A 24,640-nucleotide genomic window follows, 5' to 3' on the forward strand; every position below is an offset into this window, starting at 1 on the left:
ATAAGTTACAGGAATGTGGTAATGTAAAATCCTTTATAATTCCTTTGTTAACAAAGAACGGAATAATAATAAGTCATGGAAGAAACGAGATGTTAGGTTTTCAGTTATGCTGTTGGAAAAGATGTTTTGGTTGTTCAGAAAAGTGAAAACATAAGTCATCTGAAGAAAAATGGAATGGTAATTAGGGAAGCACATTGGTACCACAATAGTGCATTTTGGTGCTACTGTATTGCCTGTAGACAGAAAACTAATGCTGCTGAGTTACAAAGGGAATAGCTGGGAGAGTGGGGAAGTATTCTGGTCAGTGGATGTACAGTTTGTTGTGAATAGCAAATATCTCTTCCAGCTTGGCCATTGAAATTGGAGAAAGGAAATCAGTCTAAGTTGTGAATGTTGAAGTCACCAAGAAAGACTCGGCAGGGTGGACAGTAGATGATTCAAAGACAAATAATGAAAAAACAGTCAGAATAGTTATCAGAATCGACAGTGGTAGGAAAGCAGCTGAATAGGGGAAGGTGGAAATTAAGTCAGAAAGAGGTGATTCGAGATTTACCATTCTCTAACATAGTGTTCAGATTTGTTCAGGCTCCGCCCTTGTGGCAGAAGAAATCAGAAAGTATAGTTAAGAAAGTTGAGGTGGACAGTTGTGGTTGTGGCTACCAGTGAGGTTCTGCTAAAAATAACTGATCAGGTTTCAAAGTCTGGTTGTTGCACTTTATCTATTTTGCAATTTAGCGCTAAATTTTGGGAAAGTGGATGTGTATTGTTTTTGAATGTTTTTTTTTTTTTGAGGGGGGGGGGAGGGTGAATGACCTGCAAAACATCATCTTTCTAAGATCTAAGCATTCTTCCTGCTTAGAGAGAGAGAAAATGATACAGATAAGGGAGAGGCCTCCTGATATGTTACCAGCAAATTCCATGTACTATCTAGCAGTCAGCCTGAACCATTGTACTTTTGAATCGGTTGAGGGAGGGATCCCTACATTTAGTTTGGCATACTCTTGAGGCTGACCCACACTACATGTGGATGATAGCTTCAGCCAAAGTTGGTCAAAGCTAAGTTTCCAATCAAAGTTTGTAGCAACAACTTTGAATGGAAATAATTGTTTTAATATATATGGAGGAGAAAGAATTTTTCCTCCAGAAAGAAATAGCAGCACCAAACATAATGACCATCATAATTGCCTTAGCCATAATTCCTACAACCCACCCATCACATGGTGAGGTGGCATGAAGTTCTTGAAACTTTGGGATGTTTTCTTCTTCTTGCAAAAACAGATAACTCTGCAGAACATCTTTCTTGTTTGTCCAGATTAGAAAGCCAACTTATTTGATTGTAGCAGACTGTCTATATTAACAGGAAGGAGAAGGTGATGATGAAAAATCATTTGAAGCTAAGTGATGGGATTTTAATTACTTAATATTAAATAATTAGAATAGCATGTAATTTTTATATTCTGGTATTGTAAATATGGTAAATATATATTTGCTGGCCTGGTTGGCTGATAAATGGTTAACATAATTGTTCTTCAACCAACAGGCTGTGGGTTGTAATCTGCTGTGAGCATGGATGTTTTTGATTGTTTTTAGATGGGAGATGAATTTCATCATCTAGTATGAAACCACCATTCTGCTTATTGGATGGAGGCCTGATGCCGCTTGAAAAAGTTCCATGTTTGGTCTCTAGAGCAGAGTCTAGATTATGTAAATATAAAATAAATAAAAATACAAAAAATATGTAAAATTAATAAAAGACAAAAAAAAAAAAATTCTTAGCTAATCTGCAGTACTAATAAACCATAAGTTTACATACCTTTCTTGGGTGGGATCAGTCTTAAAAAAAAAATATATATATATATATATATATATACATACACACACATTAGCATTAGTCACTACGTTTCTAATGTGGTAATTGCAGTAACTTTTATTTGCATAAAGGTTTATTTATTTATTATTAAACTTAATCCTATATTTTATGCAGGATTGGTTTCAATCTCTCTCTCTCTATTTTTACATAATCTGGAAACCCTGCTCTAGAGACTAGACATTCTCACTCCGGATGATGGAATTCATTGCCTGGTGTCAACAACTCATTTTTTAATCAGTATGATGTTCACTTTCCACTTGACATGATTGGTTGAGTGGATAGCATACCTGCTTTCCAACCAATAGGCTACAAGTTGTAATCTTGCCACCTGCCATGAGCATGGATATTTATGAATGTCTTTAAGGTAGGAGATGAATTTCTTTACCTTTGTCTCTACTAGAGTAAGGTCTCTGGAATATTTTTTAAAAAAATATAAATATTTTAACAAATAATAAAAATTTTGTATCTCACACACATACAAATGCAATTCAAACTTCAAATCTCATTTCCTTTGGCACGAACTGATTATTAATAAATTAGATTGATACCAATGTATTGAATCTAAATGCTGTACAAAAAATCCCCATTAAGGTTTAAGCTTATGTTGATTTAAAAAAAAAATTTTTTATAGGACACTCTTTACTGTTTATGTGAAGATATATATGAAGTTTAAACATGATGAAGAAAAATTGTCGAGGCTGAAGATTGCATCTGGTGATATTTTGTATATGATTGAAAGAAGGTAATACTTTCATCTACATTATTAAAATTTTATTACTTTATAGATATATTTCATATTAATAGAACTATTAAAATTTATATCTTATTTTCATACCCCATACTGAAATGTTCTTTCTTATTGATGCATTTATAGTAAATAGAAAACAAGCCAATACATTAATTATGATTAAGATTCAATTATTTTAATTACACACTTGTCCAGTTTTTTGTTTCTAATATGATACAGTATTCTTAAGCCACAGTAATCTTAAATGCATATAACATACACTGAGTGGCCACCTTATTAGGAATGGCATTTAAAGAGTGGGACCCCATTTTGCCTTACGAATAGCCTGTATTATGTATTCTTTGTGGCATTGATTCAAGGAAGTGTCTAAAATGTTCCTCTGGGATGTTTGTCCATGTTGTTACAATGACGGTGGTGGGTTTGTAATAGAGTTACAATGACGGTGTCCAATTGTTACAAATTGGATGGTGGCATGTTGCTTCTCATTCTGCTTGTTCCACCTTATCCCAAAGTTGCTCTATTGGGTTAATGTCCAGGGACTGAGCTGGCCACTGAAGTAAAGAAAATTCAATGTCATGTTCCTCAAACCACTTCAACATGTATGTGCTTTGGCGTGGTACATTGTCTTCCTGGAAGTATCCATTTCACAATGTGTAAACTGCAACCATGAATAGGTGAACATGATTAGCATGTTAAAAGATAGGGCATTTGGGCAGTATTCAACTGGTATCAGGGGACTTAATGTGTGTGAAAAGAAAACATTCCACACTCTATTACACACCCACCACTGCAAGTAGCTGCATCTTCTTGTCAGGAAAGGTCCATGGCTTCATGTTGTTGCCACCATATTCTGGTGCTGTCATAAATATGATGCAGTACACACTGGGACTCATCAGATCAGGTGACATTTTTTCATTCATTAAGTTGTCCAGTGTTGGTGATCACATGCCCACTGAGGCCACCTTCCTTTTCTTTGCTGACAGCATTGGAACCTGGGATATTGTGCTGAGCTGTGATACGGCTGGTTGTGGCCCTCCTGTTACACTTCATAATCTTTGCCATTCTTCTCTGACCTTGTGTATCAATGAACTGTTTCTATTCACAGGACTGCTATTGTCTTGCTATTACAGAACTCCTGGTATAGTCTGAAAGCTGTTGTGCATGAAATAGTCCAGAAGAGTATACATTTGTGAGATAATGACACCAACAATTATACCACACTTAAGTTAAAACAGAACTGTCATATGCATGATTAATATAAAAAACTGTAGCTATGTAATTCAATGTGACATTTAAGGAGTGATCTATTTTCTAAATGGGGAGGTGTTCCTAATAAAATGCCCACTCACTGCATTGACATAAATCACTTAGTGCTATCAAAACAAGTGAGAACACTCATGACTTATAATTTTAATGTAAAATTTTAGCATGGCTTTGGTTCCTACTCATTTCCAGTATAGATATTTTTTCCCTCTCTTTTTTGAATTATTGGCTTAATCTCTGAAACGTAGCTATCGAATGTTAAGACGGTAGTAGAGGAATGGTTGTGGGCTGTGGATGTCTCCAAATAATAATAATTCTTGAATGAAATATTCTTCCTCAATGATATATTAATATAGCTGCTCATGAAAAAGAGAGAGAGCATTTAGTTTGCATATAAAACCTTCTATAAAAGCTTTTTCATAGAAATAAATACTTTAGACACAAACTATACAAAGAGAGAGCCCTGAATTTCTGTAGAGACTAAATTTGAACAGAAATGGCTGCCTTAAACTTTCCAAGTTTTGCATTGTAACATTGATAAACACTTACCACTACTTCATTTAATTTCTAGCATAGAGACCACATTTGTAAACACAAAACAGGTGTTTAATTAAATTAAATTAAATGTTAAATTACAATAAACAATATAATCCAATATGCTTAATAAGTTGTTGAACTTACATCATCAGGTGTACAAGACTTGTATAAAAAGATTAGAAAAACTTGAATTATGCACAGCAGATATTATCAGAACTCCAAAACGAGTACATATAAACCAAGTGACCAGTGAAACCATTAACTCTGCTGGTTTGAGAAATTTCTTCATTCATCACGTCAATTCTTGTTGTGTATCCTGTGGAGGGGGGATATTATGAAGCGCCAAATGAAAAAAGTTTACATAATTACTATACCGCTTGACAATTCTCCTCCAGATTAATCTGTTCTCTGTCGAGATTTCAATAATCTCATCATCGTCATCAAATTCCTGATATATACCTCAAGGGATGTACAGGTATGATAGTACTACATGAAAAATTACATCATTACCAACCTCCTATCTACAATTTTCCTCCAAATCAGTCTGTTACCTGTAAATACTCCAATATTATCAGGTCTTATATTTTTGTCTTCTAAGGCACTTTTTACTGTATCAATCAACCTATATCTTGATCTTCCTCTGGGTCTTTTTCCTCCCAGCCTGGCAGAGAGCATTTCCTAATCTTTCCTCTCCCATTCTGTTTAAGTGACCATACCATCTGAGATTAGCTCTGCTAACTCATTCCTGGATGCTGACAATGTCAAGTTCTTTCCTAACATCCTCGTCTTTAATATGATATTGCCATTTATGCCATCTGTTCATGCCCCTAATCTTTCTCAGGACTTTCATATCTGCACTCTCTAGATTTTGGTCGAGTGTTTTACTTCTGACCCAGCTCTCAGATCCATAAGTTAATATTGGCTTGAATACTGTCTTGTATACAGCTAATTTAGTGTTTTGGCTAATTTCTTTCTTATTCCATATAAATTTATTCAGTTGATTTCCTACCATACCGGCTTTGTTGATTCTGTTGTCTATTTCCATATCTAATTTACCATTTTCACTAAAAATCGTGCCCGAGTAGCTGAAATGTATTACTTGTTCTATAAGTTATCCATTCACAATGCAGTTAATATTTTCAATGTTTTTGCCTATTTTCATTGTATTTGTCTTTTTAATGATGACCTTCACACCATATCTGTTACAAAATTATTCACTTTAGTCAGGAAATCTTGCAGACTTGTAGCAGATTTATTTAAAAGTATAACATCATCCACATAAAACAAAGAGCTACAATTAACATCTCCAATTTTGATATCAGGTTTAATACCACTTTCCTTCATAATGTGATCTATATAGATAATAAGAGAGGGCATGATGTACATCCTTGTCTGACACCAGATTTATCATTAAGCCACCTTCCTGTACTTCCTTCAATTCTAACTGCTGACTTGCAATAAAGACTAAGTATTGCTTGATATAATGCCTCATTAACACCATATAACTGTAGCATTTTGAATAGCTTCTCTCTTTGCACCTTGTCATATGCCTTTTCCAGATCTACAAAACTTAAATACAGATCTTTGTTATATTCCCATGCTTTCTCGACTATTTGTCGTAAAGTGAAAATCTGATCTTGATAGCCTCTATTTGGCCTGAATCCAGCTTGTTCTTCACCAAGCTTTTCTTCCACAATCCTTCTCAATCGTTTCTCAATTATACTTGCATATATCTTTCCAGGAACAGTCAGTAGAGAAATACCTCTGTAATTCTCACATTAAGTTTTATTTCCCTTTCTATATATAGGTACTATGAGAGCTCTATTCCAATCATCTGGGAATTCGTCACTCTGTCCAGGCCTTCTGAACTATGCAGTGCAGCCACTCTAAGACTTTTATACTTCCATAGTTACAGGATATTATGAAGTGCTAAATGAAAAGTTTACATCATTGGTATACCTCTTGACAATTCTACTCCCGATTAATCTGTCATCTGTCAAGATATCAGTAATCTCAGATCTTGTTATTCCTCTTTGTCTTTTTCCTTCCATCCTTGAAAAAATACTTGTTTTTACTAGCTTTCCTCTCAAATTTTATTTAAATGACCATACCATAGTTTTAAAGCAAATAAACATTGAGCAGCTCTCAGATGTGAACTGTAGACTAAAATACACAAACATTATTAAAGAAAAAATGAAAGAGTCTGAGAACAGGAACCAAACCTTGGAGATTCATTGGCAAGCTGTGAAGAAAACATTGATTGATTCAGCCAGAGAGGCATGTAGTGAGATTGTCTGCAAGGATAGAAAAATCAGAACTCCATGGTGGACACAGAAAGTTAAAGAGGCAGTGAAGGAAAAGAAGAAAGCATACCAAAAGTTCCTGGAAAATAAGTCGGCTTGTGCTCTTAGAGAATACAGAGACAAATGCAAGAATGCTAAACACTGTGTAAAATTAGTTAAACAAAAGTCATGGGAGGACTTTGGCAAGAATATAGAAAATAAATATCAAGAAGGTGGCAAAATATTCTGGAGGTTGTTGAAGAAGCTTAGGAATGGAGGAAAGATTGCTGTAAAAGGAGTTAGAGATGATAAAGGTGACATGAAAACGAGAGAAAAAGATATCCTTGAAGTATGGAGTAATTTGTGAAACTGCTAAATGAAACAAGCAGTGATGACAGCACAGTGGTAAAAAACACTGACTAGGCATGCAGTCAGGAATACATATCCATACTTGAAGTAGAAAAAGCCATCAAAGGCTTGAAATGTGGAAAGGCAGCAGGAGTAGATGATATTCGACCCAAAATGTTGAAGTATGGTGGTATAAGAGTCTTACAGTGGCTGCACTGCATAGTTCAGAAAGCCTAGACAGAAGGACGAATTCCTGATGATTGGAGTAGAGCTCTCATAGTACCCATATATAAAAAGGAAAATAAAATTGAATGTGAGAATTACAGAGGTATTTCTCTATTGAGTGTTCCTGGAAAGATCTATGCAAGTATACTTGAGAAATGGTTGAGAAGAATTGTGGAAGAAAAGCTTGGTGAAGAACAAGCTGGGTTTAGGTCAAATAGAGGCTGTCAGGATCAGATCTTCACTTTGCGACAAATAGTCGAGAAACCATGGGAATATAACAAAGATCTGTATTTAAGTTTTGTCGATTTGGAAAAGGCATATGACAAGGTGCCAAGAGAGAAGCTATTCAATACGCTACAGTTATATGGTGTCAATGTGGCATTATATCAAGCAATACTTAGTCTTTATTTGAGTTGTAAGTCAGCAGTTAGAATTGAAGTATAGGAAGATGGTTTAATGTTAAATCTGGTGTGAGACAAGGATGTACATTATCCCCTCTGTTATTCATTATCTATATGGATCACATTATGAAGGAAAGTGGTATTAAACATGTTATCAAAATTGGAGATGTTAATGTCAGCTCTTTGCTTTATGTGAATGATGTTATACTTCTAAATAAATCCACTACAAGTCTGGAAGATTCTCTGACTAAATTGAATAGCTGTTGTAATAGATATGGTATGAAAGTCAGCAATAAAAAGACAAAGACAATGAAAATAGGCAGAATCATTGAAAATGTCAACTGTGTTGTGAATGGAGAACCTGTGGAACAAGTAAAACATTTCAGCTACTTAGGCACGATTTTTACTGAAGATGGTAAATTAAATATAGAAATAGACAAGAGAATCAGCAAAGTCGGTATGATAGGAAGTCAATTGAATAAATTCATATGGAATAAGAGAGAAATTAGTCGGAACACTAAATTAGCTGTATACAAGACAGTGTTCAAACCAGTTTTACCTTATGGATCTGAGAGCTGGGTCAGAAGTAAAACACTTGACCAAAGACTAGAGACTGCAGATATGAGAGTCCTGAGAAAGATTATAGGATGAACAGATGGGATTAATGGCAATATCATATTAAAAACGAGGATATTAGGAAAGAACTTGGCATAGTCAACATCCAGGAATGCGTTAGCAGAGTTAATCTCATGTGGTATGGTCACGTAAACAGAATGGGCGAAGAAAGATTAGCATCAATGACATTGATGCTAATCTTTCTTATCATCAAGTGTTCTCTGCCGGGTTGGCAGCAAAACGACCCAGAGGAGACCAAGATATACTTGGATTGATACGGTACAAAATGCCTTAGACGATAGAAATATAAGAGCTGATAATGTTGGAGTCTTGACAAGTAACAGACTGATTTGGAAGAAAATTGTAGATAGGAAGTTAGTAATGATGTAATTTTTTTCATGTAGTACTATCATATCCTGTACACCCCTTGAGGGTACATGGCAGGAATTTGATGAATATTGTGAATGGAGAACCTATAGAACAAGTAAAACATTTCAGCTACTTAGGCATGATTTTTAGTGAAGATAGTAAATTAAATATGGAAATAGTCTACAGAATAAAGAAAGCTGGTATGGTAGGAAGTCAGCTGAATAAATTTATTTGGAATAAGAGTGAAATTAGTCAAACATTAAATTAGCTGTATTCCAGACAGTGTTCAAACCAATTTTAACTTATGGATCTGAAAACTGGGTTAGAAATAAAAAAAATTGACCAAAGACTAGTGACTGCAGACATGAGCGAGGTTATGGGTGTGAACAGATGCATCAGTAGCAATATCATATTAAAAACAAGGATATCAGGAAACAACTTGACATTGTTAGCATCCAGGAATGTGTTAGCAGAGCTAATCTCTGGTGATATGGTTACTTAAACAGAATGAGAGAGGAAAGATTAGTAAAACAAGTTCTCTGCCAGGTTGGTAGGAAGAATACCAAAATATAGGTGGATTGATATACAGTAAAAAGTGCCTTATGATGATGGAGTCTTGACTGGTAACAGATTGCTTTGGAGGAAAATTGCAGATAGGAAGTTAGTAATGATGTAAGTTTCATGTAGTACCAACATACCCTATATGCCTCTTTAGGGTATATATCAGGAATTTGACAACGATGATGATTACCATACCGCCTGAGATTAGCTCTACTAATACATTCTTGAAAGTTAACATTATCAAGTTTTTTCTTAATATGCCATTTTATGATACTGCCATCGAAGCCATCTGTTTACTTTCATAATCTAACCCATCTGTGATTAGATCCATCAATTAAAATCGGTTTCAACACTCTCTCATATACAACTAGTTTAGTGTTTTGACTAATTTCTTTCTTATTCCATATTAATTTATTCAGTTGACTTCTTGCCATTCCAACTTTGCTAATTTTGTTGTCTGTTTCCGTATTTAATTTGTCATTTTCACTAAAAATTCATCTACGATAGCTGAAATGTTTTACTCATTCTATAGGACCTCCATTTGGGATACAGTTATTTTCTGCTAATTTTCATTGTCTTTATTTTTTTATTACTGATTTTCATAGAAAATTTATTACAACATTCATTTGAATTTAGTTAGGGATTTTATCAGACTTGTAACATTTAATTTTAATTTATTTAAAAAATTATGGAAATTTATATTCAGTACTGTCATCACTAGGGAAAAAAAAGTTACTATGCAGCATCACTAGACCAAGCTTTGTGTCTCAGATTGCCTGTGTTGCATTCAGTAGTGACTCTGCAGTGGGGAATTTTTTATAACACAGAACTTGAATACTGTGCTCTGTTTATAATATAAATTATTGAGGTTTATCCTCTACTTTAACACTGTTCCTTTTTCTTTCAATTGAAATGCAAACTATGTTTGATCGGAGTAGAAGTGTAACTGCTGATGAAAATGCTTCTAATAAAAGACAATTCAAATCTTTATCAGTAGAAGAAAAGATGAAGTTATAAGAAAAATGCACTGTATACAGTCATGTTCTTCTATGTATAGGGGACTATGTATAACTCCTGTCACTGTAATAGCAATCATGAAAAATGCTGATAAAATTAAAAAGGCATTGGTAACTAGAAGAAGGAAAACTGCTAGAACACTTTGATAGTCATGCAGTTCTGTGATTAGAAAAATATTAAAGTGTAAAAATGTTTGTATTATTGTATAAAAGATTCAATTTTCATATACCTGGAGCACAACTCACTGAAATATGAGATGTGACAATTTAATTCCCGGAACGGCCTCATAGTGTCACCTGTGTGGTAATTTCATTGCAGTCATGAGAAATCATCTTTTATACATGTTTTAACTAATGCGTGTGTAAACCTCCAGCCTATAGAACCATTTGCTAGTTGCCTATTGTAAAAACAATAGAGATCTGCATGTAAACTTTGGTGCAAAACTGTATGATCGAAATTTGGAGCATGTTAAGATCATATTTTTTGTGAAAATCATCAAAACTGCTACTGAAACTTTGGAGCTGTTGAACGTGGCATATGGTGTGGATACTCTTTTGTCTTTGAGGCATAAGAGATTCAAAGGTGGGTGAGAAGATGTGAATGATGGCCCAGAAATGATGGACTCAAATGTGAACAGAGTGCAAGATTTGATATGGTCTGACAGACGATTAAGTGTGCGATTAATGACTGATGAATTACAAATGATTGAGAAATAGTCAGGGTAATGTTAACTGAAGAATTGGGTATGCAAAAGATTTCTGTGAAGTTTGTGCCCCAGATCTTGACGGACAAACAGAAGCAGCAGTGGATTCTTGAAAGTTTATTTTTTCACTTGGTTAGAGTATAATAAAATTAGTTTAATCCTTTATCCAAGTGTGAGCAAACAAAGTTTGCGCCTGAAGTATCTTCAGGACTAGGGTAAAGTGATACAACACCAGGGCAACTCGTTGCAAAGGTGGAGAAAGCTACCAACACTCCTAACTCAGTATCTCCTATAATGCAAAACACATCTCCTTGCGGATATGTCTAATGTTATGCATTAAAGGAAGGGCCACTACCCAGACTAGTTTCGACCTTTATTGAGGTCTCTTCAGTGGGAGCCAGGCCCTAGTGGAAATACCAGGCAGAAGCATTAGCAGGTCATCTCTACCTATAGGAGTTGCCAAATGGTGTGCCACCCTTTTTTAATAAATTACTCTGGATTTAGAGAAAGATGTTGAAAGTTTATTTTTTCACTTGGTTAGAGTATAATAAAATTAGTTTAATCCTTTATCCAAGTGTGAGCAAACAAAGTTTGCGCCTGAAGTATCTTCAGGACTAGGGTAAAGTGATACAACACCAGGGCAACTCGTTGCAAAGGTGGAGAAAGCTACCAACACTCCTAACTCAGTATCTCCTATAATGCAAAACACATCTCCTTGCGGATATGTCTAATGTTATGCATTAAAGGAAGGGCCACTACCCAGACTAGTTTCGACCTTTATTGAGGTCTCTTCAGTGGGAGCCAGGCCCTAGTGGAAATACCAAAGTGTATAGCGAAAAGAACTTATGTAATCTGCGAACGAGTTTTCCAAACAGGTGCAACCATTAAGTTACTTAAGTATAAAGAGCTAATAAGCTTCATTTCGGCAATGAAAACATTACTTAAATTAAATTAAATTGAGTTTCTTATTCGGTTTTAAAACTATGCGGGATTTAATATCCCCTTAATTTAAGTAATGTTTTCATTGTTTAATTTATCCCCTCTGTTATTCATTATCTATATGGATCACATTATGAAGGAAAGTGGTATTAAACATGATATCAAAATTGGAGATGTTAATGTCAGCTCTTTGCTTTATACGGATGATGTTATACTTCTAAATAAATCCGCTACAAGTCTGCAAGATTCTCTGACTAAATTGAATAACTGTTGTAATAGATATGGTATGAAAGTCAGCAATAAAATGACAAAGACAATGAAAAGAGGCAGAATCATTGAAAATGTGAATGGAGAACCTATGGAACAAGTAAAATATTTCAACTGCTTAGGCACAATTTTTAGTAAAGATGGTAAATTAAATATAGAATTGACAAGAGAATCAGCAAAGCTGGTATGGTGGGAAGTCAACTGAATAAATTCATATGGAATAAGAGAGAAATTAGTCGGAACATTAAATTAGCTGTATACAAGACAGTGTTGAAACCAGTTTTAACTTATGGATCTGAGAGCTGGGTCAGAAGTAAGACACTTGACCAAAGACTAGAGACCGCAGATATGAGAGTCCCGAGAAAGATTATAGGCATGAACAGAGGATATTAGGAAAGAACTTGACATTGTCAGCATCCAGGAATGCGTTAGCAGAGCTAATCTCAGGTGGTATGGTCACTTAAAGAGAATGGGCGAAGAAAGATTAGGAAAACAAGTGTGTTCTGTCAGGTTGACAACAAAACGACCCAGAGGAAGACCAAAATATAGGTGGATTGATACAGTAAAAAGTGCCTTAAATGATAGAAATATAAGATCTGCTAATGTTGGAGTCTTGACAATTAATAGACTGATTTGGAGGAAAATTGTAAATAGGAAGTTAGTAATGATGTAATTTTTTTCATGTAGTACTATCATATCCTGTACACCCTTTGAGGGTACATGGCAGGAATTTGATGATGAATGAAACTATGGAAAATCTGAGTTTTGAAATTTTCGAGAACATTTTGCAGCTCTTTGTTGTCACATGTCAAAAATATGTGAAATGTCACATGTTATTTATTATATATTTAAAATAATTGTATTTTTTTACAACAAAAATGTAATAATTTATTTATTGTTACATTTTGTACATATTTATTTTACATTGTTTCATTATTTTCAGAAGCTGAACTTTGGGGTGGAGCAAGGGAACTATAGCTTTCAAATTTAACATTAGTGTTCTTTATCTTATAGAATGATTCAGCATTGTAAATTAATATCTCTATACTTAGGAAAGGGGGAATATGTTTTTTATTTATTATATATATATATATATATATATATATATAAGAGATTATGACACATTTTTGTATTGTTTTATTTATTTTCTTTCTTAAGCATCCAACAAATACACATGAAATTCATGTTACAAATTTCTCTGTCTTGCTATATATATATAGCAAGATATACACTATATATATAGTGTGTGTGTGTGTGTGTGTATGTACACACACATCTGACCCTCATATGAAAGGCTGCAAGACTAATGGCATATCAGTGCTGTGTGGCAATAGGATAAGAAGAAAAGAGGAATCTGTTATTGACTTTTTTTGAACAGTTGAAGGTTGTATTCTTTGGGGAAGGCACACTGAGGGAAATTATTCCAAATGTTATTATTATTGTTATATGACACCTACTCTATAACACTCCGTCTCCACCACTCAATCCACCGACTACAACGAACTGCAACTACCATCATCATCTTGGGTCAGGTGTCGAGGGTAGCTGGTGAAAGGACGTACTGTCGGAGAGCCCCTGAAAGATTTGTGATTTTTGTTGATTTATTAATATTTTGTTAGATTTAATTGTGTAATTTTAGTATATTATTGTAGTTTTATTAGTGTAGTTAGTGTACTAAAGTGTTTTATAACATAATCTATGTCAGGAAGTCGCCGCTAGAGGGATTCGTAGTGTGTAGTGTTCGTGAAAGTTCCAGATAAGATAAGCGTTATTTTCAGTTATCATTGATAAATTTACTTTAATATTGCGTAGTTTTGTTTGCCTTGCGTATCTAGTGCATCTGTTTGTATTTATAACTTATAATTTGATAAAATACGGTACTAGTAAATATGGCTCCAGTACGAAGGAAAATGGCGACCAGTAATGATGGTTCGCCATCTTCTTTCAAGAACGGTAATGTAAAGGAGATGATTCAGTGTACTATCTGTGAAATGTACGCTTTGCAGAGTGCGGTCAGAGTGTGGTTAGATGATAATAAAGGAGTGAATCTGTATAGAAAATGTAGGGAGAATGAGGAACTGAAGTGTATTTCTGATCGTGAGTGTGATATTTTTGTCAAACTTCAGAATGAAGAAAATCGGGATATGACAGGAAACGGCGAGGTTGTACCAGAGAATTGTGAGAGTGTGAATGATAGTATTAATGGTTTTACAGAGAATAAAAAAGATGAGATAGATGCAATGAGTGAGATCGCGTTGTTGAATGGTGCGATACAAAGGGCAAAACAGCAGCTAGAGCGTATGAGCAAAAGTCGACTGAATGAACCAACCAATAATGAAAAGTATGACAGGAAAAATAGGTGTATGAGTGTGAACATGAACAAAATGAAGGATAGAGTGCTGTATGGAGACTCTTTAGTAAGAGGTGTGTTAGTAGAGGATTTGACAAAATCACACAAACCTGGTGCGACCATAAAGAATGTAACTGAGTCTGTTAGAGAGCAAAAGGAAAGGGTGAAAGAAATGATTGTTGTGGCAGGTACGAATGATTTGAAAGGAGATAAAATGGAAATGATAGAAGAGCTGAATGAATTGTTTGAGGTAGCAAAAGAAAAGAGTGAGAGAGTTAGAATGATTAGTCTTTTGCCACGGTATGACAGTGAAATGTTTAAAAGGAGGGCCATAATTGCGAATGACTTTATGCGTGGGTTATGTATGACGAGTGGTGTGGAATTTGTGAATGTGTGAGGTGAGTTCGATGGGTGAAAGGATCTATATAAGATGGATGGCTTGCATTTGAATGGTTACAGTGTAAGGAGACTTGAGAAAGTGTTGCTGAATGTAATGGATGTGCAAATTCAGGGAAACTAGATTTATTAAGGGGGGGGTAGATATACAGTCCTTAGGGAGGCAGTTGAATGTATGAATGAATATAATATGCCCAAGCGAATAAGGTCAACAAATCAGAGTGGGATAGTTAATATAAGGCATCAAGGCAGGGTTGGGGTTAATGGGGGTCTTAAATTCATGTACACTAATGCTAGGAGTATTAGGAACAAGAAGGAAGAGTTTTTGGCCATGGTTGGCACTTCCAGACCACAGGTTATTGGTATTAGTGAATCATGGCTGACTGTAGATGATATAGCTAGTGGAATTGAATGTGATGGGTATAGTGTGTTCAGGAATGACAGGGAGAATAAAATGGTGAGAGGAGTATTGTTGATGATAGCTGATGAGCTACAGCCAAGGAGAATAGAAGTTGAATTGCAGGATAGAGAATATAGCACATTTGGGGCCATTTGGTGTGAGATTGTGGCTAGCAGAACTAAATATACAATTGGGTGCTGCTATAGACCAGGTGATGGAAAAGATGGTGGTGACAGTATGCACAAGCATATAGAAGAAATGAGTGGAAGGAGGGTAATTATTAATGGAGATTTCAACTATGGTCGCATTGATTGGAGTGAGGAGAGGACACATGGGAGGAAGGAATTGGATTTTATGCGGTTATTAAGGGATAACTATCTGCGACAGCATGTAATGGAAAATACTAGGGGTCAGAGAGTGCTTGACCTAGTAATTACATCTGAGGATTTGGCTGTAACAAATATGACCACATTCTCACCAATTGGTGAGAGTGATCATGGGGTCTTGACTTGGGAGGTGGCTAAAGGTGTAGAATTTTCAATTAAGACAGGGTACATGTGGAATTATCGGGCTGGAAAGTATGACAAGCTTAGGAGTTTGATTGGTTCAGTGCCATGGCATGTACAACTGCTAGGACTGGAAGTTGATAGTGCATGGGAGGCAGTTACGAAGTGTTTGCATGAAGTAATGGCTGACTGTATACCTAGAGTCCGAATAATAAATCAAGTAGGGGTTAAATGGATGAATAACACCATTAAGCTTGAGCTGCAAAAAAAGAAACAACTATGGAGGGAATTTAAGGAGAAAGGTGACCGGCAGGCACATGAATGGTATAAAGCGCAGGCCAGAAGTGTAACGAGTGTGGTAAGAAAAGCAAAAAAGGATTACTAAAAAACATTGGCAGTGCAGGCTAAAGAGAATCTTAAACAGTTTTTTAAATATGTAGCAAGTAAAAGGAGAAATGTACATGGCAGAATGATTTTAAAGAATGCCGATGGTAGGGAGGTAACTGAATCAGTTGATATAGTTGAGTTACTGAGTGAGCACTTTGCAAGAATATATCATCCAGGTGGTGACATTGCAGAAACGAATAAACCAGTGGATTATACGGGAATTGTGGTGAATGAAGTGGAGGTGAGTAGTCTATTGCATAACCTCAATGTCAATACATCCATGGGATTGGATGGTATACCAGCTCGTGTCGTACGAGAAGCAGCTAAAGAATTGTCAGTACCCTTGACCATTTTGTTTAATTTGAGTCTCGGGTCTGGGTTAGTCCCGAGGGGGTGGAAAGAGAGGAAAATAGTTCCACTGCATGAAGGTGGTTCCAAGACTGCTGTGGTAAATTACCGACAGATTAGCATATCAGGAATCATTGTCAAGGTCTTAGAGATATTAGTCAAGAAAAGAATACAGGATTGGATAGATGAAAATGGGATATTGTATGGGGGACAACATGGTTTTGTGAAGGGTAGATCATGCCTCAGTAACTTGCTCATGTTTTATAACACAGTGACGGCTGAACTGGATAGGGGGTAATGGGTTTACAGTGATTCTACTGGACCTTGCCAAGGCCTTTGGCAGGATACCACATGGAACCCTAATCAGTAAACTGGAGCAGATGGGGATAGATATAGGGTTGGTGAGATGGATAAGAGGGTGGTTGAAGGAGAGATACTAGAGTGGTTTATGCAGGAGTGGAGTCTAAAAGACGGCTTGTGACTAGTGGTGTGCCCCAGGGCTCTGTTCTTGGACCACTGCTTTTCAATTTGTTCATCAATGATATAGGAAAGGATTTGAGAGGAAGTGTTCACTTGTTTGCCGATGATGCAAAGTTGGGTAGAGCAATTGTAAGTGCACAGGATGTCAAAAGTTTACAGGATGATTTGGATAGTTTGGAGGACTGGGCTAGGAAAAATGGATGTCAATTTAATGTGGCAAAGTGTGGTTATGCACTTTGGGGTGAAAAGAATATCAGCAGTATATCGCATTGGTGGAACCGTACTCCAGGAGATTGATGAGGCCAGGGATTTGGGAGTGTTGGTGGATAGGGAATTGAAGTTTAGGGGGCACATTGCAAAAGTGACTAAATCAGCTCATCAAATCACTTGGCTTCTGAAAAATACTTTAACATGCAGAGACAAACAAGTTGTTGTTCCTCTGTATCGAGCCTTGATAAGACCCCATCTGGACTACTGTGCCCAGTTATGGGCACCAGGGTTTCTTCGTGATGGGGAGGAAGCGGAGAGGATCCAGAGACGAGTGACCAAGATGATAGAAGGTCTGTGGAATGAACCTTATGAGAATAGGTTGAAGATTTGTGGGTTTTCAGAGATTGGACGATAGGCGAAGGAGGGGTGATATGATTGAGACATTCAAATTACTGAAGGGTTTCTATAAGATTGATCCAGAAGATACTTTTGAAAATATGACTGATGGTGGGAGGACTAGGGGCCATGCATGGAAGCTAGGCAAGAGCATGGTTGACAAGGGAGTTAGAGCTAGGTTTTTTACTTGGAGAGTGGTGAATGAGTGGAATAAGCTTCTGGAGTCTGTTGTGGGTGCTACGACCGTGAATGAGTTCAAGGCAAGGTATGATAGATACTGTGTCAATATCGAATAGTTGTTCTTGACATGATGTTAGGGCCTCGCTCGATGAGTTTGTTGACTCCTTGGAGTTGCCCATAATAATAATAATACAATAATAATCTACACCAACACCATTTACTGCCCACCACCATCAGTATTTTCTCAAACAATTACAAACATCCATGTCCATGGCGGGATTTGAATCCGCAGCCTTTTGGCTGGAGAGTGGATACCACTTGGCCAGTCAGGCCGGCTATACTTACACACTCACACGCATGCACAATTGATCCTTGAAGAATGCAGGTTTGAACTGTGTGGGTCCACTTGTACTCGAATTTTTTTGAATAAATATATTGTACGTTTATTGGAAAATTTTTTGGAGATTTGCAACAATTTGAAGAAACTCGCAGAAAAACCACGTAGCCTAGAAATACCAAAAAAATTAAGAAAACGTTAGGCATCTTATGAATGCGTAAAATATATGTGGTTACTAGTTTATTTTATCATTTACTACAATAAAGTATACACAAATTATTATAAAAAGTTAAAATTTATCAAAACGTATGCACACTTACAGACTGTACATGTCACCATTCACAGTCAAGGGAAATGTAAACAAACATGAAGATGCAGTATAAAATCATAACTGCATAAAATTACCTGTTATTAATTAATTAGCATAAAAATTAAAAAAATTATGACGATTTATTCATTAGTGTATAAGCTAGGCTACCGTGAAGCAGTTGTATCGATTACACTAGGCTACCATAAACAATCATACTGCTGCTGCTTTGTTATCAATGCATGAATTGTTATACCTGTAAATAAATATGAATAATTTGTTTTTCACATTATCTTTTCATTTTTGATATCTAGTGTTACTAATACGTATAACATCTACAATGTTTTGTATCATTTAAGACAATATTAATGTAGGTACTGACAGACAGACAATTCATCTTGTAAACAGACGATGTAAACTTATGATATTGATAAATACCATACTGTAAATGTATTTTCTCTTCTTTTTGATTTTCTTAATAACATTTTATTTTTTCTAGCTTACTTTATTGTAAGAATACATATAGCATACAAAATATGTGCTAATTAACTGTTTATTATTGGTAAGGCTTCTGGTTAGTAATAAGTTTTTGGGGGAGTCAAAAGGTATACACAAATTTTTGAACAGTGCAGGGTGGTGCCTCCCCCTGCATTGTTCAAGAGTCAAGTGTGTATATATATATATATATATATATATATATATATATCATTGTAATTTGAATATAAACCATCTTCCTCTCAAAAATACTAGTGCTGTATCCATATTATGCATGACGTTCAGGTATTGGATAGTTGCAATATGGTATTGGAATTATGGTAAAATTGTGTCCTTTGACAAGAAATTTTATTTTGTAGTATGTGAGGGATTCGTGTATATGACAGATTTGACTGTATAAGAATTTACACTCAACTTTTTGATGTACTAAAATGTAGATTATGCAAAGAATCATAACAGTAGTCATCTCCAGCTATAGCAAAGACCACTATAACAAATGCACTCTCATTTTAATGAACTAATAAAAAGTCCCAATCACAGCCCAAAAGTACAATTTTGTATACTACCACAGGAAATTCACTATAACAAATTGTTCCTGTAGTACCTATGAGCTTGCTGTAGTGAGGATCAACTCTGTACAGCTTCAACTGCCATGGTTGGAAAAAAAAAAAAAAAACAAGTTCTCATCTCATATATTATCAAGTATTTCAGAATTAGTATTCAAGATATTAAAATTTAGTTAGCTTATTATATATATAAGACCAGGAGTCTGAAAGGAATATCTTTTTTTGAGTTTTATGATTTATGGGTCAGGTGAATGAATAATGCCTTGTTTGAAGATAGGCATATTTTTTGCTTTGGTTTATATGTATGAATCTTTTACACCTAGAAGATGCCCAAGAAAATAATGATGTATGAACATTATTTTATTAATACATTGCCATGATATTAGGTTTTAAACATACTGGCACAATGCTCTGGATATGAGAAATAATTATTTATATATACATATAAATATTGGATTATTTGGTAAACATTTATAATTTGATTAATTTAATTTATTCATGAAAACTTTTTATGCATGTATATTTACTTACAATAAGAGCCTTGGTTGAGAATATTTGCATCTTTGAATATGAGTCAGTTCTAATACATGCTTAGTTTTTGATATTGAGTAAAATGACCTGATTTTTGTGATATATTTATAGATATAATAATGCTTGGTTGTGTTTTTATTTATATATTCATTTCAGATGGCCAGAACAGTTTGATAAAGGAATAGAAAAGTCATTTCAGAATGAAACCAAACATAGTGATTTACTAAAAACATTAATTAATACTACGATGTCAGATACTGTGCATAAGCTTCTTCCAAATACAAATGCAAGCCTTTTACTTGGAGTGAATCACCCTAATCTCAGTATTAGAACATTGGCTGTCAATGTTTTCATAACAAGACTTAAAAACCAATTAGTGAGTATTTATTATAATTGTTATTTATGCTGATAATTACTCTAAATTAAGGTGTACCTGCACTTTTGCTATTTCCTTACAAAATAGAATATTTCCGACCTGAGCATTTGCAGTGATGTATGTATCATTTAGTGGATTTTTTCTAAGAAAGATTTGAAAAAAATTCTCCCCTTAGTCAACTTCATTGCTACTCATAATTAGCCACTTATTTGTATGAAATAAGTTGGACTTCTCTGCTTTAAACATCAAAGCTTTAAAATCATTCAGGTGTGACGTTTTATTTATTTATTATTATTATTTTTTTTTTTTTTTCATAAAAGGAACTCCCACTGAACTGAAATAGGATTAAAAACCAAGTTTATATAAAATTACTTGGTATCTTGAACATAATATACGCAAGTTAAAAAACTTTCTACATCTATCTCTCATCCTGAGATTTTATTTAAAAGGTCAAAGCTCCTTGTGGCAACTTGTTTAGGTAAAATTCATATAAGCTCTGCAATACTTCAACCTTAGCATTGTCTGGTCTGGCTCCCACTGACGAGACCTCAATAAAGGTCAAAACCGGTATGGGTAGTGACCATTACTACTAAAGGGGATGTGCTTTACATTAAGGGAAAAATACTAAGGAAAGTGATCCACCTTTACTATGAGTTGCCCAGACTTCCACTACGTTTAGGCGCAAACTTGACCTACTTGTCTGTTAGCTCACTTGGGAAATAGGATTAAAAACCAAGTTTATATAAAATTACTTGGTATCTTGAATACAAAGATTTCTTTAGTTTTATCCAGCATGCAGAATGCAATCTGTGTATTGATGTTAGCAAATATACATATCTCATTCTTTTAAGGTTACACGGTGATCAGCATTCATATTTACGAATTTAAGGACACAAAACATGTGTTGAAATGATTATTTTACTACTAATAAAATAACACTAGACATTTCGACCCCTGTATTCAGGTCATCATCAGAAGGATACATGTGTATAGGGAACTAAGCTACATGCTCTTGCACTCTATAAAGTTCAATTAAATCTATGCTGTTAATTAATGTTTCTTAGCCTGACCTCTAGTGATAATTAAATAAGATAAAAAAAATTTGCAAAAATGAAATAAATAAATAAAAAAAAAATAAAAAAATGTAAATACAGGTATCCCTGGATGTTACCGTGTTAATCAAATCTAATAATCAATGGTAAAAAGTACAATTCGTCCCTGATCGATTACTGTATTAATAGTTCGTTTTATATGGTACTCTTTTAGGAAAGATAAAAAAAATGAATGCAAAGTAAATGCTTAATAAATACTTGTACCCACATTAGTTACTGCAATTTTTTTTAATCAAAAGAAGTTATAAAGAGTCGTTTGAACAATTTTCGTTTTTTTCTTATCGGCATAAATTCTACGATAACAAACAAAATGACTCTACAGACCTCGACAAACAAGCATTCTTCGATTAACATCTGGATCCATATCCATTACTTGCTGCTTAAGCGATTCTAAACTGCGAAATATTCCATCCAGTTCTTTGACTGTTATTTCCTTTGGAACCTCATCTTCACATTTCATTTGTTCGTTGTTTTCATATGTGCGTTGTTCAATTTCAAGAAGATCGCTGTCACTGAAACCTTTTGAATTTGAATCCAATAATTCTTTAACATCTTCTGCATCAACACCATCAAAACCGAGGTCTTCACCAATTGCAACGATTTTTTTGACCACGTTGTTCACAGGATTTTGAAAACAACCTAAGTCATTAGCGCATTCTGGCAGAAGGTTTTTCCACACATGCAACTAGAAGACACTTGCTCCCACAAGTCACGAATGTTCTCAATTGCGTGTTTAATGTTAAATTTTTTCCAAAATTCGTGGAGCGTAATCGCATTTTCTCCCATTGTTGTTTCTACTGCCTTTGAGAATGTCTTTAAGAAAATACGCTTTGAAAGTTGCAATGATGTCGTATTTGGTGGGAAAAATAAAACTTGCACATTCTCACACAGATCATTAAGAGAATTTGGATGACCATGAGGCTGCTAGCCTCGTGGCGTGAGCATGAATTTGTGTGGTAAATTTAAAGGTACATTAATCAAAACTCTTGCCGCGTATATCAAGGGATTGCCATAATTAATTTCGCTGCGATAATCTAGTCTGCGTTAAGCAAGGGATACCTGTAATTAATAAATAAAACAAATAAAGAAACTACAATAAACTCTGCTAAAGTCCTCATGTACTAAGATTCTTCTGGATTTGTACAGTTCAGATTGTTATACTAAGATTTTCTTCAGGACTTGTACAGTTCAAGTTGCTATTGAATGTTTAGGGGGGGGGGGGGGGGGGGGGCACTTCACCAAGTCTTCTTGTAGTGGGATTTTTCTTTGGCTTGTTCTGGTTGCAAATGGGTCCCCCACATTCTTGGAATGGTTAGGCCATCATTTTTGTTCAGATTTGGATTATGTTTGAGCATTTCACATGCGTCTTTAAATTTCCTCTCGAACCGGGTTTTGGTGAGGTTTAGGGACTTGGTATTTTTCCAATCAATTCTGTGGTATGTTTGGAGTGTGTAGTCAGAAATGCCGGTTTTTCCAAAATGGAGGTATTTAATATGTCGTTTGTGTGTGTCCTTCCTAATTGGGATGGTTTGCCCTGTTTCTCCTATGTATGGTAAATTACATGTGCATTGTATTTTGTATATCCCTGGGTGGGCTAGGTGTAGAAGGGGATCTTTAGAAGAACTGAGTAGGTGTCTTAATTTTGTCGGGAGGTTAAAGGTGGTTTTGATGTAGTATTTGTGTAGTGTCCTGTCTATTTTTTCAGAAGTGCCTCTAACATAAGGTATGGCAATAGCATTCTTGAAATCTTTTTTGTTTTTACTAGTATCTCTGTGGAGGAACTTGTGAATAGTTTTTTTACTGTATTCATTTTTTATAAATGTATGGTTGATGATCTTGTATTTCTGGTTTAGAGCTTGTTCATTTGAACAAATAGCTTGAGCTCTGTGTTTAAGGGTGCTTATGACACCTAGTTTTTGTGTTAGGTGCTGATATGAATTTTTGTAGAAGAAGAGACAGCTTGAGGGAAGACGTGTGATGGGTGTGTCTAGGAACAGAAGAGAGTTGTTTTTTTCTATTTCAATGGTGAATTGGATACTTTTGTGTTGTTTGTTCAGGTGGCTAAGGAATGTATTTAGTGCTTCGCAGCCGTGGGGCCAAATGACAAAAATATTGTTGACTTATCTGAGCCCAATTTTGGCTTTAGGCATGCCGACTCTAGAGCTCATTGCTCACAGTCTTCCATATAAAAGTTAGCTATTGGGGAAAGTGGTGAGCCCATGGCTGTACCCTCTTTTTCAAGGTAAAAATTGTTTTGCCACATGAAATATCCGGAGCGGAGTACATGGACAAAGAGGGCTGTCATGTCATATGGAAATATGTTCTGTAGGAGCAAGATAGTATCATTGATTGGGACATTGGTGAAAAGGGAAGTTATGTCAAAGCTGACTAATAAATCTTGGTCGTTGAGTGTAATGTTTTTAATTTTAATAAGTTTGTTCCTGAGGCACATCAGTTGGCTCAGTACCCCATAATGCAAAACGTTATGAGAAGGATCACTTCTTAAACTGGTTTCAGTGTATGTTGAGATCTCATCAGTGTGAAATGGACCCAAAAAGATACTAAGATTGTCATGTGCAAACTTTGGTTGCTTTCACATGAGTAAAGGATTCAAACAAGAATTATAATCATCTCTTGTGAGGTATGATATAGTTTGCTGCATAGGCTGTTTATTAACATGATAACATACTTTGTTTATAATTGTGATATTATAATGCTTTTACTGTAAATTTAATTAAATGTATATTAATGAACTCTTAATAAATTTTAACTATAGGAAACAGATCAAGAGTTCATTCAGAACACATTAAAATTAAGACTGTTAGATGATAATCCTGAAATTGTTTTGAAGATCATCACTTCTTGGAAGGTAAGATTTAAGAATTAATTTTAATTTTTGGTTCTCATAAAATTATCTACATAGTCTATATGTTGTGTGCTCCTGCCATATTGTCTCTTTTGTAGGATGAAAATGACAATTTCTAAGAGATAGAAACCACCATATAAAACTTGCTATCTCACCTTCAGTTATGAAAAGTCCATATAAAGGTTCTTCACTTCATGGTGGGAATCAACCTAGGTCTCTCTAACCAAAGGTCAACCTCAGTACTGATTCCAG

General features: G+C 35.1%; 1 protein-coding gene across 1 annotated transcript in view; it reads left to right on the forward strand.

Moving 5' to 3' along the window:
- LOC150107382 (HEAT repeat-containing protein 1-like) overlaps positions 1-24,640 on the forward strand; it is a 111,690-nt gene that overhangs the window by 68,365 nt on the left and 18,685 nt on the right. The window contains exons 9-11 of the mRNA XM_090391823.1: positions 2,502-2,612; positions 20,191-20,410; positions 24,299-24,391. Coding sequence (XP_090247949.1) covers positions 2,502-2,612; positions 20,191-20,410; positions 24,299-24,391 — 424 coding nt within the window. The remainder of the gene's footprint in view (positions 1-2,501; positions 2,613-20,190; positions 20,411-24,298; positions 24,392-24,640) is intronic.

The sequence above is a fragment of the Typopeltis vanoorti genome, chromosome 4 (genome assembly GCF_054136105.1).
Source record: "Typopeltis vanoorti isolate ZY-2024b chromosome 4, IOZ_Tvanoo_1.0, whole genome shotgun sequence".
Lineage (NCBI taxonomy): Eukaryota > Metazoa > Arthropoda > Arachnida > Uropygi > Thelyphonidae > Typopeltis > Typopeltis vanoorti.